Genomic DNA, 25,078 nt, shown 5'->3' on the forward strand with positions numbered 1-25,078 from the left:
TTTAAGTATCTAAAAAATACTAATAATTATGATTGCATGGTATTCTGTGGATCTAATGAGCTTCAGCCATAATTACAAATGTTATGAGTGCACTAAGAATACAGTGGTCTCCGCCACGGATGCTCTGGCCCCAAGTTGACGAAGAGTCTGATCCTTTCAGTGCATTAAGTTGGACTCACAGACTGGATTCTTCCATTTGAATTCTGATTGGTCAAAATAGCAGACTTGTGATTGCTCCTTTTGCAGAATTCCAGAAATATAAACTCTTTTTTTTTTTTTTACACAATACAGAGTCTGAAGACAGCAGCAAATTCATGGTGCGAGATTTAGTCTGACATTTCTTTGGACATCATGGAACAAATAAAAATGTTGAACAAGGGAAAAATACAGATGCTGATACCAATCCTGAATTGTTGTTCCCTGCCTGTGAGGAAGCAGGTCATCTGCTGGAAGGTGTACACTGACACACTGAGGTGTGAGAGTTTATAGTGGAGTAGTTATGGAATGAGGGTGTTAAATGCAGAACTGAGGTACACAAACAGTATTCTAACATATGCTCTTGGTTGGTTGATGATGAATTAGGCTTATAATGTGAATTCTTGTTCATAGCATCATCCTTAGAACCTGTTGGCTTGATATGCACACTGCAGGGAGTCCAACAGGGGGCTTTGAGATGTCCATTAGGTGTGCCACAACCAGTCTCATGACTACAGGCATCAGGGCAATGGGTCTTTAGTGATTTAGTTCAGATAGGGTAGCTTTTTTGCATTTTGCAAAGCTCCAGTGGTCTGTTGAAAATCTTTTTGAAAATACTTCCACACTGGTCAACATAAAACTTCAGACAGAAGAGTGAAATACCCTCTGGGCCTTTTGCCTTCCTCACTTTTTGTGTTGGTTATGTGGCACTCGAATTTAAGGGGGCGGTGATACTGAAGCCTGTGCTGTGGTTTGAATGAGAGCTAGAGCGGTGTGTTATACTGGGCTTTTCAAGTCTGCAACAGAAGGCGTTCAACTCAGCAATATGACAATCTCCCCATTGTCTGGTGGGGGCTTCTTGTAGCTAGAGATATTACACAGGCTTTTCCACACAGCTGATGGGTCATCGGCAGAGGACATAATACTAAGCTTGCTGGGGTAGCTCTTTTTGGCTGCTATTTTATTTTATTATTATTTTTTTAATAATAATATCCCCACTTCTGTATGTGTCCTCTTTAAACTGACACAGCTGTCTGAGTTTGGTGTTGAATTAGAATGGTCATTGTTGTATTTTGTGTTCCTGATGGGAACTGATGTTCTCACAGAAGCTGATGTAAGATGTCACAATGTCTGTGTATTCATTCAAGTTGTTCAACCACACTCCAATCAGTGGCCTCCAGTCCTGTAGTCTGTCCTTTGAAGATGGACTTCACAATGAGAGGGGGGACAGCACAATATGCATTCTTTAGCACAGTTTATATATGTTCTAATATTTTACTCTCCTTGTTGGAGAGTTGAGTGCAGTTGAAGTTCCTTAAAATGATGCAGAGCAAGTGTGTATGTTTATGCTTTGCACTTGTAAACTGTTCTGTTCTACAAGGCTGAGGAACATTCCCACATGCATTAGAACATTGTGCAGTTTATGAAAAGTGGTTTCAGGTTTGGATTGCATGTTTTCATTATCATTGTGACATTGTTATATATCAGCCTTAGCTGATAAAAAGCAGATTTCACTGTCTGTTGTATGTGTGTGTAGATGAAAGATAAGTATTTAGTGAGTGGATAGAGGCAAAATGGTGCTAAAGCCTTTTCTGACATAGGGTAATGTTAGTATTTAGGAGTCCATGGGGAAAAAAGTAGCAAGGCAGGGTTGCAAGAAGAAAGCTGCTACTCTCCAAAAAGTACATTGCTGTCATTTGCAAAATATCAAGCCAGAAAACGTAGTTTTGTGGACTGATTTACAAAAAACAAACAAAAAAAATGTTTTGTGGACTGATAAAAATAAAATATATATTTATGAAATGACATAGAAGTATTATGTTTGGAGAAAGCAAAACAATGCATTCCACCATAAACAGTCATCCCATCTGTGAAACATGGCGGTGGTAGTATCATAATCGGTATAGCCTGCCATCTTTGATTGAAAAGATCACAACAGATACTGAAAGCAAAAGATTCACATATTTTTTCCACTCACATATGTAATACGAGATAATTCTCCTCAATAAATAAATTACCAGGCCTGATATTTTTTTGTCTCATTTGATTTGGTTCTACTTATCAACTTTTAGGACTTCTTTGAAAATCTGATGATATTTATACTGAAATATAGACCATTTCTAAAGGGTTCACAAACTTTCAAGCACCACAGTAGTTCCTATGTAGAATATAGTGGGATTAGAGAAAGGAGTTTGAGCTTCAAGTGTAGATATCTTCATTCCCAGTTAGGAGGTGCTGAAATTTGATTAATTTGTGCTTTTGACTTTCTCCATACTTGTTCCACTGATGTAAATGGGAGTGTGAACAGCCCTGGTCCTCTTAAACTTAAATTATAATGACAATAGAGGTTTTCTTTTAGCCTAAACAGACTGTGGCCTCTCAGTCAGGAAGTAGAGGAAACAGTTGAAAAGAAATGCTCCAAAAGTCAAATAGACTGAACGCTGTCCAGAAATACAGGCACAACATTCTAAGATAACATGCTTTTCCCACTTGAAAAAACAGATATGAGAGCTGAGGACATGGCATCTTCGATGCAATTTGGTGGAAATCCAGTGTGATATTAGGACAAGGTTTTTTAACAAGTGCAGTGAAAATCGTTCAAAGCACAAAGGCAGTGAATGCTACAGGATGGTGGTCACTTAACCATGCGATATCTTTGGTACTGACTGTGATGGACTTGAAAAATGGTGGTACAAATTCTTGGTTCACTGAAATATTAAATCTTTGAGGACATCAGCAAGCTGGGGTGCACATGCCTGGATCTAACAACTAGGTATGTGTTTCTGTGTGTTGACCCTGGAAAGTGTTCACTTGACAGCTGCCACACCCCTGCGTACCTGGTCATTAGAAGAGGGGGCAGATGTCCTGCAAGTGGCATTGTTCTGTGTTTGTTCTCCATATGTGGCATACATACCCTCATCCAGAAAATGACCACAGGATGGTTTGACACAGTTTGACCTGTGGGCTATCTTGATATGAATCACTCTGTCCATATGCTATCATATTCACAACAGTCTTTGCACAGTCTGTAAACTGGATATAACATTATGACAGGTGATCCAACAGCACTCCCACAATAAAACTTGGACTCTTATCTCACAGCACTTTAGTCTCCCTTTTAATATGTTAAAAGACAGTAAAATATCTTTTAAAAAGTTTTACTGTATTTGTTTTTTTAAATAGCACTTCACTCTTTAGTATTTAACTTTATTGTCTTGTTTCAGTTTTTAACTGAATTAAATGTTTCTATTTTGATAAAATTGTAACTTTCCATTCAAATGCCTTTTTAAGGTGCTAGATTTCATGAAGGTTCCAATGCTTTTCTTTGTTTGACTAAATTTTAATCATGTTTATATCTAATAATCTTAATATATTTGTTTTTATTTCTATTCTATCATATCTGTTACCTTTGTATTTTCTCAAGGAAATTTCACTAGGCTTATTATTGCACTTTAGACGTAGCATCATGAAGTGAAAGCGGTTTCTTTTTTTCCTGCATTTTCCCTTGATACCATCTACAAAAGTCTTTATTCCCTGTATATTGCTTAAATAAATTTGACATTGTCTAAATGTAAGCTCAGCTTTTAGTTTAAAAAAAAACCCAACAATATAAACCTGCCACTATCAGGTTGTTGATCTCAATACTAGCACAAGGCCAGTGTGTGAATTTAGCTTCACTCGTAAAACACTTTCAATGACCGCAGTGTACGAAAGATGCTATATGAATGAATGTATCTTGCCTCAACATGGTCAGAACATCATAGAGCTCTCCAAATGCCTTGTGTTGTTGCTGAATGTGTCAAAAAGAAAATAAACACCAGGAATCAAATAGGTTAGTTTTCTTGGTAAATACTGCAGGCTACATCAAACTGCTATGAACTCCACGTTCAATCAACAGTGGTAAGAAACTTCCACGCAATTCTTAAATCTGTTATCTGTCATGTAAATGCAACCAGTATTTCTTTCAGCCAGTCATATATTCACAGCCATGTTTCAACAACGTAAAAGGCATTACATTTTCGCTTCCGCTAACAGCACAAGCAGTGTTTTCTTTTCTGACAATGCACATTTGCAATTGTCAAACATCGATCGTATGATTTGGTAGTGGCATCTAATTTCAAGCAGAACATTCTTTATGAAATTATACATATATTGTATACATTTGAACTAAATTGCAGTAAGACAATAAGGAGAATTGTAAAACATTGTTAATGAAAGAAGAAAGAATGTCAATTCACATGAATCAGAATTCATTTTAATGAGTAATAATAAATATTATCTATACTATTGCTATTCCAAAGCTACCAATTACAGGATATTTCTGATCAGTGCAGTGTACCTGAGTCCCTGAACTGCTGTCTCAAGAAGCTTTATAGTTCAAGGCATTCAAAACACAATTATATAGAGATGAGAATGAACATATAATAAATCAGTGCTGCAGAGAGTTGGGCATTTTAGAGCCAATGAAGTCAATATGAACAATAAGTGTCACTGTCGGACAAAAGACAGAACAATAAGATATTAAATAAAGTAAAATGAAAATGTTATTGCTCTCATTTTAAGAGTATTTTTGAACACAAAGCATATCACAAGCAGAGAGGTCAATGCCAAGACACAACATTCATTTGAATGTGCTCAGTTAAATTAATATTGTCAACAAGAGATTGAGAGGCAATTTGCTAGCTGAAACCAGCAATAAATCTTGTCACATGTTGAGTAATGCATACCAGCATCGTAGATGGTAAAGTTGTCTTGGACTAGAGCTGCACAATAGAATTAATATAATTACTCCCAATTAAAAGATTCCTTCCTATATAAGTTGAATAATTAGAGCTGCATTAGACGTGACATGTGATACAAGCATTGCAAAAATATTGACTGAGGAAGCATACATCGATCAACCATAACATTATGACTACCACCTTATTTCTGCATTAATTGTCCATTCTCTGCCAAATTGACACTACAGGAGGACTGTGTTGTTCTACAATTACAAACTGAAGTCCACCTGTTGCTCTGTAACTCCAGCAGACCTGCTGTGTCTGATCCACTTGTACCAGCACAACACACACTAACACATCAAAATGTTATGGCTAATCGTGTATGTGCTTTGTGTTCAAATGTTAACAGCAATACATGCAAAATAGACTAAATGTTGTAAAAGTGATAAATGCAGTGCCTAATACAGTAAAAGTTATATCAAATAATATAAATAAAAACATAAATATGCACTAGAAATACATAAATAAAAGCCACATACTGAATAGGATATATTGGCAGGCTTAGCTTATAATATTCCATCTCCTGTGCAGAATAATCTGATCTTTTTATTTCAGCACTATGTACTGTGAGTGTTTAGCTTTGACAGACTGATCAGCACATTAGTAATGCCTCATTTGATCAGGAGCCCTGTTGCTAATATGATGTTAAACAACCCTGTGATGTTGGTTATGCAGCATTAGTACATTCATTTGCTGTAAAAGGACCCCTCCACACAGCTTCTCTGACAGACATGTGGAGAAACAGAAATCCTGCAATATAGCAACCACATTCAACAAGGAGAATGATATCAGCGTTCTGTTGGGGATGGTGCACATTATTGGGAAGAACCTAGCATGAGGTCACCATTTCAGTGGGGAGGCCCAGCTGCTCATTGTAGGCCTCAGCAAAGAAAGAATGTAGCTAGAACCATAAGAGAGCACTAAAACAATGGCTAATAAAGTCACACAGCAAGGCACTACTGTCATCAAACCCTTTTAACAGTTTAGTCAAAATAACTAAAATACACTGCCATGTATCTCATATAATTCATTTATATAACCAGCATGCATTAATCCTATAATATAAATCAGATGCTGCTCCAAACTGCACTGTCCTGACTTCAGTTATTGAAGCATTTTTTAGGAGGGGGGAAAAATAAAAGAGTGACTTTTAACGTAGTGGAAACTTCATACCAAGATCAAGTCTGACATTTTAATTGTCTAAACACTCTGAAATTGCAGGAAGATGCTCAAATAGAAAGAAAAATTAAGTAGCAGCAGCAGCGTTGACCAATTTATCATTTGATATCAAGCGCTACAACTAAACAATGCACGCACTGGGCTTCAGATGAGACAACAAGGGGAATTCAGCAGCTCATTCAGGATCTAAAGCTGTATAAGAGGTGTTCTGAAGGTATTTCTGTAGGTCAGTGTGAGGAGTTTGTGTTTGAGTCTCTGTGTTGCTTTTCTCATTAAAAAGTAAATGATTATTTCCCTTTAACTTTTTTTTAATTCCATAATTCTTGTTAGCGTTTTGTATGTTCTATAAAATTTTGTGTTCAGCTAGGAACAAATGAGCTAATCTGCGGCCATCATGATGCTCATTTGTTTGGTGTACACCCATGGCAAGAGAGCTCTGATTGGTCAGCCTGATCTTATCTTCTTCAAACAAAACAGAACAACTGAAAAATTGAAATAGCGTTGCAGTCTGTCAGTTTTGGACTCGGTGTGGAAAATAACATTAGTATATGTGTGTTTGTTTTCATGAACATTTTTCAACATGAAACTTTTTCGCCCGTAAAAATTTGACTGTGTGTAAAGCACGAACCAAGATGAGGATATTGCTTTATTCCTGGCCCATAGGTGTAATATTGACTTATTTTTGGTGTTTCAGATCACTTAAGGGGTAAATGTCTCAATCTCGATTACAAGATGGCTAACTGCATTATCGACAGTGCTACAAAACTAAACTAAAGTCGCGTTACACATGAGTTTCTCTAGTAATTCAAACAGTGAATAAAAACTTAGACAATTTAAAATGTCAGCCATACACAAACAGTCGTTCTTTTCCTTCCAAACACACCATTCCACCTTAAAAGACGTAGAGCTTCTGAATGTAAACAACCAGAGAGGACTGTGTTTCCCCACAATCATAGAGTGATTGTACACTCTATGTACACTCTCAGTAGCAATTTACCTAGAATAAACTATCAGGATTTAAGCTCGTCTTTATTGTAGTTTTCAAATATATTTTCTGTCCACTTTGGAAATCCAAGCTTTGTTAAGGCGGTCACTAGATGGATTACAACCTCGATCATAAGCAACAAGTTGACTGATAAAAGGGTATGGGTCATGTTTTGAGTGCATATTTGATGTTAGGCTTGTGTCTTTTGCGAGTCTGCACGTGTGTGTACCCCTGAGGATGAATCTACAGATGACTTCATCCACTACATGAGTCGGGTCAGGTCAAAAGCAGCCCGCCCAGCAGCTGTGGTGAGTGGAGCAGAGTGAGCTAATCATTATGATGAGCAATCCACCCTCGGTGTCTCCTCGCAAGACATTTGCTGCTCAATTTAATCAGCCTGAGAAAGCACAATTTTCCCTCATAAAACAACTCATAAAACACAGAAGATAAACTTCGTTTTTAAAGCTAACAAAACACAGTCAAAAGATGTTAATTAAGTTTGCCTTTGCTTTTGGTGATTTAAACACTGATGCTATTCTCAGATTTCAATGTAAACCAAATTGTACTAATCTCAGCTCTTAAAGCACATGCTCCAAAGTGGCTTCACATGTTCTGCCCCTTCAGGGGGTAAATCAAAGCCTTGATGGTGACACAAGCTTCTGAATGAACTGTATATATGAATGAAAAACAAGATAATTGCTACCATCTGAGAGCCATTGTTTGTTTACGTGCCATTGCTTATAAAATTATATTTGTTTCCTCTTCCTTGGACAAATACATCATGATGTTTACTATATCTAAACAGCAGCACCTGGTTGCTATCACGTCCTTTCCTTCTTTATATATCATTACTGTTCACAGAAAGTTGTAAAAATGTTTTTTTTTTGGTCCACATAACATTGGCCTACATGCTTATTATATAAAGTGAAGCCCAAAGTAATTTATACTCATGCCATTTTTTGATTTATTGTGAATATTGATTTGATTTCCTTCTGACAAGAAATGACATTAACAAGTGATAGATGGTCTGACATTGTGCTGAATGAATATATAAACTACTTCTATGTAAGTTTTTACATTTCAATGAAAAATGCAACGTCCAACATTATTCATACATTTTCTCAGTAATCAATAGTAAAGCTTGTTTTTGCTATTGCAGCAATCAAATAAAGCAATAAGCCTCAAGGACTTGTGTGTTACTACGATTTTATCATAGAGTTTGCAATATATTAATAAAATACAACAATAGAAACTTTATCATTTGTTTACGTTATTTGCAGCAAGTAGAAACCTATCTGTCAAATAACAATTCATTATAAATCAAATTCTGGCACATGTATATGAATAATTTTGGTCTTAAGGGTACGTGTCTGCACAGAGCCTGTTGTTTAATGTAAGCACCATAAGACGGTAAAATATGCTGACATTCTTTTTAATGTGTAATCACTATAGACCTAAAATAATTCAACAGGACAAAACTGAGAACTGTGCACTGCTTATTCATTTACTTTCGCTGTAATCAGTGTCAAGCAGAACATTAATACAAGAGCCCTTCAGTTTTCTTAATTACATTCCTAACCTTCAAAATTGATAAGTCATGCATCAGCGGGTCATTTTCACACTATTACAGAGGAAAGCAGCCCCGATGTTGTTGTGTGATAGCAATAAGTAAAAGAATCGGTACATAAATAGCTGCCAGCGTCTTAGTGCAGAGCTGGAAGGTGCTCTACTTCAGGCCTTTCTCAATCTGATAAGGTGTACAATGTGCTAACCTTTTCTGCTTCAGGCCTTGCACTGAGGAAGCCAAGCTCCATGTGGCTGGGGGAAAGGCTTGGCCTGGTATGTATTTTGTTAGCAAGACTCACACGTTTGGTTTGTTGGGGGAAGGGTCCACTGATATTATATCAGAACTTACCATATGCTTCCCCTTCCATCCCAATAGGGCCAGCCTGAGGCTCCTCACCATTCTTCAGACAGTTGTGGATGTAGGTTGCCTTCCATCTTGCATACTTCCTGTGCTGGATGTTCTGGAAAGGGGTGAGAGTGGTCGGGAAGAAGATGGGGTTATTAGTGAGAAAGCTTATGATAAACTATGCTCAGCCATACAGCAGGAGGTTGCAGATGGAGATTGTGTTAAGGCTGTTCATTTGGCTTTTGGGTCGAACTTTCAACGTGGTTCCGAAGACTAGATGTCCTCACATCAAAACACCCCCCCCCCAATGTTTGTGTTCATTCAGAAGCTTCACATGTTTTAAACAAGCAGACTGCGGTTTGTTTGTTGCTGAAGTTGAACTTGTTTGTACGTATTAATTCACCATTTGAATTACCACAGAACCTCATTTGCAGACATCCCACCCTCTAAAATCTCATTTGAGGGAGGTAGCTTTAAGAAAACCCTCCACCTTCCATGACATGGGAAATTTTACTGTGAAAGAATACAACTTAATTTTCCAAATTTAATTCATTTTTAATATGTTATTCTCTCTCTCACTCACACACACACACACTCTAGTTGGAAGTCTTCAATCTAGTGACTTTCCTAATTCTTGTGCAAAATTTCCTGGTACTATAATTTATTGCTTGGCAGATTTGAGAACTTTGCTGGATGTCTCATACTAACAGCAGTCTGTGTCAATTAATTTATTTATTTTGCACAACATCTGATTATGTTTTCTTTATGTAATATTTTGTTTAGCGATTTTGTCTAATCGGTAAACAAATGTAAAGCCAATCCGCAGAAAATTTGACATTAAAATCGGTATATAATTTCAGTGGCGTGGATAGAGTAGCTCCTTAATACTTTGCCAGCTATTTTAGCTAATGCTAGCAAACACTGCCATTGCACTGCACAACTCTAAACTGACAACCAATAAGAAAGAGAATAAGAATATAAAGCCACTTCCTCAAAAACTTCATAGGTCTAATAAGCACAAGACCAATTAGGCTGCTATCTTTGTCACTGTCTCACACAATGTGTGTGTGTGTGTGCGCCAGATATGTTCACAAGTCGTGCTAGTCTGCAAGTCCAAGTCAAGTCTCTCATGGTTGCAAAACATAAATGCCATCTAGTTCAGCCACTGCACTGCTATCAGAAAAGTATCAGAACTGATTGTTTGTATGATTACTTTTAAAACTATATTTCATTGCAATGTGTAGAAACCCACAAAAAACCAAACACAGTTTTAAATTTACAACTGAATTTAATATTTTTTCTGCACTACAACATACAAGGAGTTGATTGTTTGGCATCAGTTTTGACTAACTATTTCCTGGCTGTGTGTAACATTTTTCCGTGTTTGAAGAACAAAATCTATTGTATTTAGAGGTCTATGCTCTATGCTCGTCCTGTGGAACTGTGAAGAAAAAAATAAAGGGGAGTGCATCTTCACACATAAACACTCATGTGGGAAATTAGCACTTGGCTGAGTGGGCCTTGGACCAGTTTGGGCCACACAACTGCAAGTGGATATTAATATATTGTTAAGCAGGTGGTTTATTTTTTATATATACCAAGCAAGAATAAAAATACAGTACCTTTAATTTGGTAGGTTCAGCACTGTCGCAGACAGCATAGTAAAATGTAAACAGCAGTTGGCTTAATTAACCATTCATTCATTATTTGTAACTGCTTATACAGTTCAGGGTCGTGGTGGGTCCAGAGCCTACCTGGAACCACTGGGTGCAAGGCGAGAATACACCATGGAGGGGGCACCACTCCTTCACAGGGCAACACACACACTCACACACCTACGCCAATCCACCTACCAACGTGTTTTTGGACTGTGGGAGAAAACCGGAGCAGCCGGAGGAAACCCACGCAGACACAGGGAGAACACACCAAACTCCCACTCACAGACAGTCACACAGAGCGGGAATTGAACCCACAACCTCCAGGTCCCTGGAGCTGTGTGACTTTGACACAACCTGCTGCACCACCGTGCCGCCCTCTTAATTAACCAGATAATTACAAATAAATACACAGCCTATAGGCTTAGTCCAAAAATCTAGTAGTCCAGTAGCAAAATCTAGCAAATACTTATTAATAAAGCAGTTTTAACAACAAAAGACTCAGCTCCAGCACATGAACTTGCTGCTACTGTGATCACGGTGCCGTGATATCTGTGGCTGCATACATGCAATATGTTGCACAAGACAGGGAAGGAAGTGAACGCAGGTCACCAGTCAAACATAAAATATATGCATAAACAAAATAATAATTACATTAACCAAAGATTTTTCACAAGTCCCGAATCAAACCCAAATAGAGTCTCAAGTCGAGTTTGAAGTCACTGAGCAACTCGAGTCCAAGTCTTTCTCAGTGCCATGCTCTGAATTAACAGTTGATTTGTGGGAGATTGTGTTTAATTTGCAGGCATCAGGAAGCTCCTCTTAAAACTTTATGCTTTACAATGGTCAATGGACTCTCCACAGTGCAAACGTCTCCATTTCTTAGCTGTGGCTGAGAGAAAGAGAACACCTGAGCCCCTTTCGGATTGAGACCCTTACTTTGTTTCCCCATTATCCAAGCCAGTGCTGCATGCAAACACCAGACCTTTTTCCCAGTGCAAAGACTGGAGAGATAGCAAATGGTGAGGAAACATTCTCTGGATTTTATAAAAATTGCATTCACAAATATTGCATTTAAGTGAAGATTGCAATTGCAATTGACTATTTATCAAAACACAGTAACCCAGAACGCAAATTTCCATAACAGCTGCACCGGATGTTACCCTGTATGCATTGTGCCAGCCCTCTAGAATAAAGTCCCGGCTAAGTCCCAGTGAAAAGAGTTGGTAATGTTCCAGAGAATACACCATTAGGTATATCAAATTCTCCAGGAATTTTCTAGAATTTATACATGAAAACGGCTAAGAAACAGAGGTGATTAAACAGATTTGTGCAAGGTAATAAAAATAACCTTTGTTCTTCTGAATGAAAACGATTTTGAATAAATGACAAAAATTAAAATGAAACAGGTGTGGACTTTTTAGTACTTTAAAGAGTACTAATATAAAAATAAGTTTCTCTCAGAGCTTTCTTTACCACTCAGGATTGACTTATACATCCACTAGTGCAGGGTCTTCTTGAGTTCTGTGCTAAAAATGATCCCTTTCTACAAGTAACCCAATATGGCAGGACTTCATTGTGGCCTGCACAGAGAGAAGCACCACTATAATGGAGGGCTGATTCTGAGGAGCCATTGTCCGGGTTAGCATTACATGGACAAGGCACACTGTTAAAACAGTCGAGCCAATCTGCACTCTACAGTAGGAAAATGTCTGGCCCGTTGGGAGTGAACAGCACTCAATGAAACATTGTCCATCCTCAGACACAGGTCACTTGCCTCTGTAGTGCAAAAAAAGAGAGGGAGAGAAAGAAAGACACTTGCATCCATGGAGACCAAGCAATGATGGTCTAATAAGCACGCTGGAAAGTGTATCAGAGCGCTGCTCTGCAGGTGGGCCTGTATTACCCACACTTTCCAGGCATGAATTTCCCCAAGAACCGGCATGGCCGAAAGCTCCACTGTGTACATTGTGAGTGCTGAGGTGCAGTCCTGGCCACTGCTTTTCTTTCTGCCCAGTTCTTTCCATCTTTTGCTGGTGTTTGGAACAGCTTTCTTGTCCAGGGACGCTAGCGTGTGAAGTGGGTGTTGATTCCAGTAAGCCCAGTGAATTGAACGGGCCCATATGTAGTTCCACATTTCTCTTATTTTAACTACACAGTTTACAAAAAAGAAGGAGAAACACCTTTATTGATCCCCTTACAGAAATGGCTTCTTGGCATTTGACCCATTTGTGGTAGTGAACACACAAACACACTAGTGAGCAATTCTTCACAAAAACTAGGAGCAGTGAACACACACAACTGGAGGAGGGAGCTGCCAACCACCTTGGCGCCAGGGGAGCAGCAATTTTTCCTTGCCAGTCCCGGGAATTGAACCGGCAACCCTCCAGTCTCAAGCTCACTTCCCATAGCAATTACTGTATAACAGTAGCTACAGAACATTCCTTAGTGTTATTAAATGAATAAGTGAACATTAAGTTAAGAGGCTAAGGCATAAGAATAATTGAAAATCTTTGTTAGAATGTAAGAATTAGGCCCTTTATCTGTCAGTTTTGTGCCTTATATATAATGCAGATTACTACCTTAAAGTTATTAAGCTCATAGCCCAAAATAAGTGAAATCCAAAATAAATCTACAATACTCTGCCCCACCTTCTAAAAGTTTAAAAGCAAGTCAGCAATATGTGCTTTTCATTTTTCTTGCCCAACAGATGAACTTATTTACATTATATTTGATATGATGTAAATAAATGATCAAAAATGCCAACAAAAGGTAAGTGGTCATCTTAAATAATTGCAATCAGGAAATTGTGTTACTAATGTGTTGTTATTCCAGTTTGGTTTGTATATTCAGCTTTTTAATAAAAATAATAAAGAAATATGTAAAATATTTAACAAAACTGAAATTTAATCTTATTCTGGGTTCAATGCTAGTAACAGTAGGCTGACCAGGGCTTTCAGACACAAGCTTACCTCTTCTGACAACTCCCCAAACACAGACAGCACATCAAGAAGAAGGCTTGCGGTGTAAAAGGACTTGATCATGTTTCTGCGGGTAAAAACAGTTAGAGATACAGAGATACAGTTAGTATAGAGGATACCACCTGTTGTGAGGATACGCTTTTGTCAAAGAAAGACAAAAGCAAGTTAATAATTTAACCATAAAATAATAGAAAAGAAAAAAAACATAAAAAAGAACATAAATCTATTTACAACATTAATTTAGATATTTATGATATAAACACAACAATATTTATTAAACATAACAAAAATAAATATTTTACAAGTTAAGATTTTTTGTAAAACTGATAAAACTGGGTTAACATCCATTCAGTTAATGTATATTTTGATGTACATCATTGATATAAATCTACTGTCTTGAACTATACATTCTGAATGCTTATATAATATTGACAACATGCTCATCAAAGAACTTGATTAAGGTTTGGGTAAAAAAAGTATTTGTCCAGATGTCATTTTGCAGATGTCAATAGCAATCGAATGAGTTTTCCTTGAAAACTACTAAGTTGTGTGTTACATCCCAGGACTCAGGCCCCATCCACGAAGATATGTTTATTTTTAAAAACTTTAAAAAAAGTTTTTTTTCTGCATTTTGGCCTCCATCCATGTGTTTTTGAAAACACTCTCCAAGGTGGAGATTTTTGGAAATGCTCTTGTCACTGTTTGTGTGGATGAAATAATTTTTGGAAACACTGACATCATATGTCACACGGAGAAGACACCACTGTTCCTTCACTGCCACTGCCCCCAAACTTCCTGCTGATCCTAGGGCTTGAAAAAGTAACCTGTCCTTCCCAATCCCACTTCCCTAACCATTAGGCCATGGCTGCTCCTGTGTCAATTATTGACCCCATTGACCAAAAACCTCTGAAAGATCATGTTATGCTGCAATCTGAGCTGTTTGCAACACTGCCAATAATAAGTCAGGTTGGGTGTCTATTGATTTTTTTTTTAAGATTTTCCTTTTGTTTATGGTCAGATTCAGGATGTTTTTTGGTCTTGTTTTGTTTTCAGGTTTAGTCATATTTGATATGATTAAGTTAGACAATGTGTCTTATTTAATTTGTATTATTTTGGCATTAGTCCACACCTGAAGCCTGTAAGTTCTTCTCCCACACCATTTGCTGAACCTCAAAACAAAGACAAAATAAATCCAAATACATAATATACTTTAATTTTTAAGTAATAAAGCTTATTTTTCAGTAATCTGGTCGGTTCTTTATGTTACAGTGTTCTTTCATTTGTCCCAGAGGCCTAATTCTGACGTTTAATTCAGAACACTTTAAAATAAACTTTTAATTCTTTCAGAATCTCAGACTGCGAGTGGGTTTTTTCAGACTACATTTCTCTTGGAGATATTAGCCTGATACAAATACCAATCAACAGAGATATGCCATCTCTAGTCAAGAGTGTAAGAGTAATGGAGCTTTTCTAATGCATGGTATCTACTCAACCCGACTCTACTAAGCTCTATGGATTCTCCATTAGGCAAATCATGTTCCTGCTACCTGGACACAGGGACGTTTTTAGTCTGCAGCCTGTAAAATTACACTCTAATTTCTGAAGACTTTAAAAAAAACACTCCTTGGATTGGTAGATGATGAAAACTGCCATGGGGCAAAAAGGAAAAAAAAAAACTACACTGATTTTGGGATTCAGGTTCAAAAAACAAACTAGTGAATACGCAAATCAACACTTATGGTTTCCAAAGTTTGCTGTGTTTTTTTGCAACATCACTGGCAACATTTTGAGGGGTGAGGGGAGTTATAGTGGAAAACTAACCAGGTATCAGGCGATTAGACCTGAGTAGAGTCAAGTAGAGTAGGTACCATAGAATGGAAAAGCATCATTAGCTGAGATTATTCCTCTACCACAGGTTTATATTTCTACTGAGACTGTCTGAAGTTTCCTACTGCAATCAGCTTATTCAGCAGTACTCTTTAACATACCTTTGTATTGTCAGAGTGAATTTTGCTATAATCACTCACACTGGGTGGCTGTGCTTGCTACTTCTCTTGAGTAGCACAGCAGAGACTTTATTCCTCAATACAGCTGAAGTGACCTTGTGAAAAACAGTGCATCTGTACTTAAATCAATGATAAAAATCATTACTTAAGACCAAAACAAACCTAACACTAAACTCACGATTAAATCTAAGCAAGGCTCTAATGTTCAAATGCAGTCTATAGGAAGGGGCAAAAGGAACCGGAGGGAGTCGTAAAAGCCAGACGAGTCACCTGCCGGAACATACAGGACCTTAAAAACACTGGTTTCCCTGGGGCCTCTGATATATATGGGCTTCATGTCAATTGAAGCCTTGTTAGAAGTTCTAGAAGGTGGAAGGCAACACCGATGTATTGAGAAGCTCGGGAAGTTTCTCATTCAAGGTCAGCTCCCATAAACATTCACCTTGGCACCCCCTAAAAATTGCATAACCTAACATTAACTGCTTGTTTACTTAGGTCCGGTTTCTCATAAATCTAGTTTTGTCAAACGGGAATGGAATATTAATCTAGCCTATTTCTCGTAACCCTCACTAGTGGGCAGCCTTTTTTTTCCTTACTTCTTTTTTTTCTTTTTTGTTCTTAGACTATCCAAATGTGGTTTTAATGTTTTCTACATGTGGTACCACTAAAGGCACCAGTTTTACTCAGACAGCAATGATGTCACATGCATATTGGTCAGAGCCACTGACCCCAAAGTTGTTTTCTTGTTTAAATATCAATTATCAAGCAGACGTTTACCTCGTGTTTTTAATTTCCTTTGGGCACTTGTGGTACAGTGACCCTCAAAAAGTTAGGCACACTCCTGCTTTCAGACAGCTGCTCACTGTTGCCATCCAGGGACGGATTAATCATACTCACACCTCCAACTCCCATTTTACAGTCTCTGGAATTCCATCACAGTCAAATAAACCAGCTTCATCATCAAAAGTACAAGGTGTTAGACCCTACATACTGCTACAGATTTTGTGCTTGGTTACGAAGCTGCTTTTGATTCATATGTGGCCTAATTGTTCTACTGTTTCTCAAACGCTCTTTATAAATCTGGTATGAACCATTCGGTTTTTTTTCTCTCCTTATACAGATTTCTGAATACTGTCCCATAACACACACATTTTATATATATATATATATATATATATAAGAAGATTACAATGGTTGTGATAGGAATGGGGGGTTCATTCATTCATTCATTTTCATTCATTATCTGTAACCGCTTATCCAATTCAGGGTCGCAATGGGTCCAGAACCTACCTGGAATCACTGGGCGTAAGGCGGGAATACACTCTGGAGGGGGCGCCAGTCCTTCACAGGGCAACACAGACACACACATTCACTCACACATACCGACACTTTTTGAGTCGCCAATCCACCTACCAATGTGTGTTTTTGGACTGTGGGAGGAAACCGGAGCACCCGGAGGAAACTCACGCGGACACGAGGAGAACACACCAACTCCTCACAGACAGTCACCCGGAGCGGGAATCAAACCCACAACCTCCAGGTCCCTGGAGCTGGGTATGGGGGGTTCAAATATTTCAAAACAAATATAGCCAATTATACATGTATGATGATGCAATGGTGTGAATAGCGAGGGGGGGTCCTAGTTGTGGATACTTAAGCCCAATTTATACACCTGTGTCTAACCCACGCTGTAGCCTACAGCATATTCTGATGCATACCTCTCCAGAAATGTAACTATGCAAATGTAACAAAGCAGACTTCAACAACTGTGATTGGGCAGTAGTCGAACAGACATTGTTTAAGGTGAACCCAAAAAGTAAAGAAACACTTCTCCACTCTATAGAGACTGCAGACAGCTGCAAATTCATTGCGAGAGATTTCCTCAAATATGGTGTGGACATCAGGGATGAATAAAAAGGTTGAAAGAAAAAAAATAAATAAATAAAAATAAAAATAGAATTAGAACCACATGCTGGCTTTGTAATTGTTCTTTTACTGGAACCTCATGTAAATTTTGCTCTGTCCCAAACAATGACCTACTGCCTAAATATTACACTTTAAATATTTATAAAAGTAATACTACTACACCTCTGTGTATTACATAGTGTAGAGAAAAAATGATGAATCGACACTAGTGTTGTGGCAGTATAATTGCAGAGCAACTGAGACAACAATGCAGAAGTATAAACGCCTACAGCTTAGGCTCTGAGTCGAGTCAACACTGAAGTATAAAATCGGCCTTTAGTAGCTCAAAGCTGAAATGCAAAACATATTGACCTCAAATAAAACATCCATTGCACTGTATTGTACTTATTACATTGCAGCCTTCAAAAGGTATTAATAGCATCAACTCAGAGGTTTTGTAAAAACACAGGACATCTCATTAATCTCCCCCAATACACAATCTCTGTTTTAGAACAGAAACATATGATTGTGTTTAGGTACATGGAAAATAATTGTATCAGTTTAAATAATCCACTGTGTTATATGATGACTTACCCAAGACTATACTGACACAATTAAAATGTCAAATCTTAAAAAGTATTCTTCAGTAAAGACAGGAGTTCTCTGTAGAAGAAGGCACAAGCATGAGGTTAAATGATGATGTTTACTATGGAAAGCCTGTTTTAGGAGTTCGGTTTTAATAACTGTATTTAGTACCAAAATGTACTGATTCAAAAAAAAAAAAAAAAAAAAAAAAACTTTTTTTTTTTTTCAATAGTGTAGTATGATCATGAACCCATCCTGTGTTTAAGATCATTTTTGTTCCTCTTATCTGCTGTGTGTGTGCTAGGGTCAATACTTTGAGCACAAATTAAGCACCTTTGACTTTCTATGCTTTAAAGCTAAGACTGCAGGAGAAACACACTAACCTTTTCAACTCTTAAAGATCACTTGGATATCAGTTTAAAAAAAAAAAAAAAAAAAAAAAAGAAAGGAGGGGTGGCAAAAAACTTTATTTTTTTGGTTACATTTGTTGACAACAGTGTTTCTCCCAGTTCATTCAGACTCAGATTCCAATATTCCACCTCACTATTATTTTGATTGAACCAAGAATCTTTAAATTGGATCCGGAGGTTGTGCAAAGCCTCGGGACCGGATACATGTGATTCTGTGTTTGACACCTGTAGTAACATACACCATAATAACTATCAGGAAAGGGAGGATGAAAAGCTCAACACTGGATGGAGGTACACAATATCAAACCAGTGTTCTTATTTAGGTATGCACTCTAAGGCATTTCAAAAGTTTTACTTTTTACTTTTTTTGGACTTTTTAGTACAAAATACAAAGACCAAGGTGCTGAAGAATACAGTGTCTAAAGATTGTAGTCATCCCTTATAGTCACCACAGCTTGTATAATCTCCTTATTGTTGCTGTCCACTGAAAAATGTGTCCCCAAAAAAGCAACTTTACAGGAAAAGGAAAAATCTTTCTTAACTTTCAATGGAAGTCAGAGTAAAACGATTTTATTCCAAGTAACTTTGGAGCATTTTCTATTGGTCCACACATCATGAAATGCTCACAAAATGTGAAGGACAGCTGCTCTATTGAAATATTGTGGTTAACTAAAAATTGACAAAAATGGAGATACAAAAATGATAAAAAAAAAAATGAAATGAAACAGATTGCTACAGAGCAGTGGCACATGATACTAAACTCACTCAACAACAAGTGTGGGCTGGGGGGTGGGGATAATACTACCAGTATCGGGTCAAGGAATGGTGTAGTTTTGTTTTCTCATTATTTTAAAAAAAAAAAAAAAAAAAAAATCATCTGCCATCTGTGAAACTTTAGATTGGATCATCATTAGGTACATGTTGCCTCCTCATGTAAAGTAACTGTTTCTTCTTTTGTGAAGTTTTAATAAAATATTTAGAGCACCTGATGTTTTTAAATAAAGAAGAAAATTGAAAATTGGGGAGAAAAAAAAAAGATTTTTATTTTAACAAAGACATTATCCCGTTTCACTATCCTATTATGGAGGTAAATTTGTTTTCACCAGATGATGAAATGCTTATGAAGAAAAGTTGTAAACAAGTCCTAACAGAAAGCAGAAAGTAGCACAAAAATGTAAGGGACTTGAGGTGTGCCTCTCTAGGAGACCTGAGGTCTAAACCTGCGCCAAGCATTCAGCTCATTGGCAGTCATTAACTGGTTCAGCCCTGCCTGTGACGTCACTGCCCACAACAGCCTCATTATACCACCGTGACCTGTAATGCTACACCTGGCTAATCCATACCCGTCTCACTCCCAGGCAATAGCCCCGCACAGAGCCAGTCTTTGTAGCTAATTTTAGCATGGCCCTCTGCTCCCAGAATGCACTGCAATCCTGAGGATGGGTTGGGATTTTTTTTGCTGTTTTTGTTCAGTGAAAGGGAAAATATATATATATATAATATAAAATATTAAAAATATATAAAATATATATTTAAAAAAATGTGTGTGTGTATATATATATATATATATATATATATATATATATATATATACACATATACACACACACACACACATATACATATATATATATATACACACACACACACACATACACACACATATATACACATATATATATATATATATATATATATATATATATATATACACACAATTTTATAATAAATATAATAATAAAACCCCACCTCCCTAGGGTATAATACTGTATACTGCAGTATTAAAAATGTGGGTGGTATCTCAAAATGAGGGCGGTATTTAATGGCGTGTGTAAAATTTCTGTTGTGAAATGTTCATGTGCATTTAAGAGAGACACAGTGATGGGGTGCCGTGGGCGCTCAAAGGCCCAAGCCCAGTAGCCCACTGCAGTTGTAAGTTTAGCGCTGAGTTTGGGTTAAAAGAGAAATAGAAAGCTGTAAACAGACAAAATTCTCAGAAAATCCTTCACTTGATTTGTGCTCACATGTATATGGCTTTTTCCTCTAAATATGTGTTTTGAGCCTCAGGTCCTGGACAATTCTGCTGTGGTGTGCTAAACCAAGTGCCTGTTTGCGCCATCTTTGCTTCTAAACAGCATAGAATTGTCTTATTTCTCTTGTTTTCAAACTTTTCTGTTCCTCCAGCACCAGTCGCTGAAATTTGCTTTCTCAGAAATGGGTTTTTACTGTCAACACGTGTCAGTGTGCACTGTGTTTAGCTAAGTTCACTCGACTTTGTGCTCACAGATATAAGGCTCAGCACAGCCTGACAGAGCACCCCGTCCCTATGGTAATATTGTATACCACCATAATATTTTGAGACGATATGAAAATGTAGATACCGCCCTTCCCTACATCTTCCCCTTGATTTCAGGGCAGTGCTGTAAAAGTAAATTACTCTCTGCAACTGTAGGAGGAGCCCAAGAACAAACAAACAAAGAAAAATAAATGAATAAATAACAATAACAATGAAAACTTAAACACTTTTGGTAAATGTCACAAGCAGGTGTCAAAATGCATTGTGGCCTTGAGGAGCTTTGGCCAAAGATGGAAGCCTTACTTGTGGAAGCGGCCTGATCGATCTTCATTGTCGGCATAGAGGAACATTTTTAAAGCATAGTTTTCAATGTGGGCATGGCCGACCAACTCCTGAGAGATAGATTCATTGTCACTGAGCTCCTTCTTCATCTGAAAAAAAATAAAACACACAAAAGGTTACCTGAAGTCAAGTACTTAAATGAGGGAGATGACTATTCATTATGCAAAAAAAAAAAAAAAGAAAGAAAAAGATGCATTTTTCAAAGCTTTTGTTTTTCTGGAACATGGCCAACAGGTGTAACACCATAAAAGAATAGTGGTGCTGCTGGGGAAAGGGGGGGGGGGCACTATTACTATGGCACACAGGGTATTCTCAGATCCTAGTTTCCATGACTCATTATTTCCTGGGATACATCAGCCACTTTGATTTCACTCTAGAGAGCAGGGTAATTAAGAGACTAAAATATGCAGGGTCCTCTGGAGCGTGCCCATGTAAAATTAGTGGACACATACACGAGGGTGCTTTTAACAGCCATCCCCAGCAGCCCCCTGTAGGTGACTGCCATAGCCAACCCTACCATGTCTGGCCTGATGATTAAGCGGAAGGCTGTTTTATGGCCCATCAATTTTTAAGAAACTTGGCATGAGATTTGGCCTTCTATTGCAGCTATCATTCAATCTAGTTGGCATCAGCAACTCATCCAGGACTGTTCCATTCACCAGACATGCTGTGTTCCTGATTGTTATTTATGTATTTATTTATTTATTCTACACTACTGGGTCCCTATTCACACATTTTTTTTCTTTTACTTTAGGGTGGGGGATCACCAAAGATATGACACAAACATTTTGTTCAGTAACTAAACTTTCTGAATTCTGAGAATTAAGTCAGAATAATTCTGTGATTAAATTCAGAAAAATCCAGAGAATAAAATATTCAGAATATTTATATTTATAGTCAGAACGGAAAGGATTATAAAACTCTTCTCAGGAAAGACGTAGAATGTCGCAAAAGATGTTGCCTATTCTCAGTCAGCTGTGTCTAAAGTTTGATATTTAAATCTTCTTTGGTGAACTCATGAGCCAATATTCAATTGGTTTCAATATGTTTACTTATTTATTTATAGAAATATTTACCTCTCCTACTGGTGAAGAGAATGTAATGTATCTTTAGGGAACACAACTAGACTTTAACACCACTGTTGTACCTTTAAAAGGTACTGCTTGTACCTTTAGTGATCAATAACATACCTCTACCGTACAGTGTTGAACCCGTGGGGGTGCTGAACTGCCCATAACAGAAATGCTATTTGGTCAGGTTAATTAAAATTAAAATGTTAAATATTTTAAGTCTTACTGAAAACAAAATGAAAACAGCTTATGGGGTATAATTACTCTAAGTAAATTTGCAGGGCCATCACTCTGCTTTATGTAGGTCAGCACTGAAATAAAGGTGCAGTGGTCAAGCCTGTATTGTAGTTTGTAATGGCTCTCGCCCAAGGCTTGCAACCTCAGGAGGCCTGTGGCCATGGCTATGTGATGTTACAGTCTGCTTGAGAGCCTCGAGTTTCCCTGTAAAATCAGTAAAGCAAATAATACTGGTTACATTTCAGCAGGTGGAACCCAGGCACCTGAATGGCCACACTGTTCACATTTTAATGAAATCACTAGCTGTCCAGCAAAAAAACTCCCCACATGCCACAGACACTGCTTGTTCTTAGCTGAAGAAAAAGGGTGCAAATGCTGAATATAAAAATCAAATTTGAATGTTTCTTGCTGCTGTGCAGGGATTCCTTTAAGATTGTCCCTCAAGTACAGAAGCTGGGTAAGATAAAGCTTTCAGTGTTAAAGCCAAAAAAAAAAAAAAAAAAAAAAAACTGAACAGTAATTGTGTGTTCAGTCAAAGACATGCTGATCTAGCACTGACAGGATGATAGATATAACTCATCACACCATCATAAGGTCTTCAAAGAATGAATGAATAAATTGAGGGCACCTCAGGTGCAAGGTATGATTTGTTAATCATTATTGCAACAATGATATTGCTGAAAGCTATCCACGAAAATTTCACATGAGCATTTGTGAATATATTAAAAAACAAAAAATATTATCCAATAAATGGCTTATAAAACTAACTTGAGTAATTAGACCTTCTTTCAATTAAGACTTTAAAATGTAGCCAGAGTAATTTGAAAGTCCAAGTCCAGTTGTTTTGCTATTTGACTAGCAGAATGCTACTACCACCATGCTATCACTCATTCTCTTAGGTTAAAGGTCTTGTGCATAAATGAGAGGCCTAACTCTCAGATGAAATTGGCAATGACTAATGATTTGGGAGGAAACATTTAAAAACAGTAAGTAACTAATTTGAGCATTACACAGCTTTGCACTATAGCTATCAGGGTGTTTGATTCAGTTTGCTGGACAAATCAGAGCCTTTGCAAATAAAATCTCTTTTGGTACATGGCTGCTTATATGACTTAATTTTGCCATCTCACAAACATACAAACCACATTTCCGGAGAAGGGAAGATGTGTGAAATGATGTTTAAAACAGAAGATTGTGCAAATTATTTTGTGAAAATAGTACACAGACAACATTCCCAGTGTTGAAACTGTGAAATGGCATTGGATTCTGAAAAATATGCATCTATATTGAAATTGATGCCAGCAACATTTCCTAAATAAATTGAGCAGACAAAAAAAAAAGTATAGGGTTGGGCGGTGTAACAACTATACCATATTTAAAAATGTGGATCGTATTTATGACGTGAGTGCGCTGTGTCAAATTTCTGTGCCTTTAAGAACATGGCCAACCATTTTTGTGCATTTAAGTGAGCCACAGGGAGGGGGCACTGTGGGAGCTTACTGACTGGAGATGACAGTATGAAAATTGGTGGAGAACAACAAGCCCAGTAGCCCACCGCAGCTGTGAGTTTAGGTTAAGAGAGGAAAAAGGATGAAAACAGACAAAATACTCAAAAGACCTCGACTTTGTGCTCACAGGCATAAGGCTTTATCCTCTAATTATGTGTGTTTTGAGCCTCGGTTTGCTGGAAAATTGTGTGCGGTGGTGTGCTAAACCAAGTACCTGTTAGCTGGCCAGCTCTGCTTCGAAATGGTGTAGAACCGCCTTAGTTTGCTTATTTTCAACATTGTCAGGCTGTGCTGAGATAAACTGCACTGCACAAATGCTCAGAAAACCCTTTACTCTATTTTTGTGCTCTCAAGGTAATATCCCTCTCAGCTCCAGAATAATCTTCTGATTAATTTAAACGCTGATATATTGTGCTGTACTTTCATTATTGTGACACAGTATTTTAACAATCATATCCCTTTACACATAGCAGAGCAGAGTTTAAAAGGCAAGGCTTACCATCTCTAGCTGATCCATTAGCTTCATAAGGAATTTTCGACATTCTGGAGTTTTGCTGTCCAGTTTCATGCCTGTCTGCATGGCATACAGACGACCTGAAACATATTAAAAATGTATTTATATTAAACACCATCAACACTAAAATAGTGGCAACATTCAAAATTGCATGGGGAAGTTTGCATTATTGTACATTGGTATCTGGTTCAAATGCTACCTTGAAATTGGATATAACAGGTAAGTGAAACATGATTTTACCCAGTGTTCCTTTATGTAACATATTGGCCTTACAAGTTGCAATTTTAATTTCGTAGTTGTGCTAATAAGTAAATTAATCTAATAATGCGACAATGCGAGGTAATCTAATTTACAGAGGGTATCCATCGATGTCACATTCCTGTCAGGACACAGAGTTGCAAAACAATCAGCTGTGTTTACATGACTCTTTAAAAAGAAAGTACTTTCAGGGCTCTTCAGTCAAGAAAATGGTTCTATATATGTTATGTGCATGCTTAAAAGATTCTTTGCACTGTGA

The 25,078-nt window shown here is 37.5% G+C and overlaps 1 protein-coding gene across 1 annotated transcript in view; it reads right to left on the reverse strand.

The window, feature by feature from the left end:
* Positions 1-25,078, reverse strand: part of vta1 (vesicle (multivesicular body) trafficking 1) — a 54,281-nt gene that overhangs the window by 12,780 nt on the left and 16,423 nt on the right. The window contains exons 2-5 of the mRNA XM_066677389.1: positions 24,547-24,641; positions 21,194-21,321; positions 13,680-13,755; positions 9,056-9,167 (exon numbers count right to left, since the gene is read on the reverse strand). Of these exons, the coding sequence (XP_066533486.1) occupies positions 9,056-9,167; positions 13,680-13,755; positions 21,194-21,321; positions 24,547-24,641 (411 nt within the window). The remainder of the gene's footprint in view (positions 1-9,055; positions 9,168-13,679; positions 13,756-21,193; positions 21,322-24,546; positions 24,642-25,078) is intronic.

Source organism: Hoplias malabaricus, chromosome 7 (assembly GCF_029633855.1).
Source record: "Hoplias malabaricus isolate fHopMal1 chromosome 7, fHopMal1.hap1, whole genome shotgun sequence".
In the NCBI taxonomy this organism is placed as follows: domain Eukaryota; kingdom Metazoa; phylum Chordata; class Actinopteri; order Characiformes; family Erythrinidae; genus Hoplias; species Hoplias malabaricus.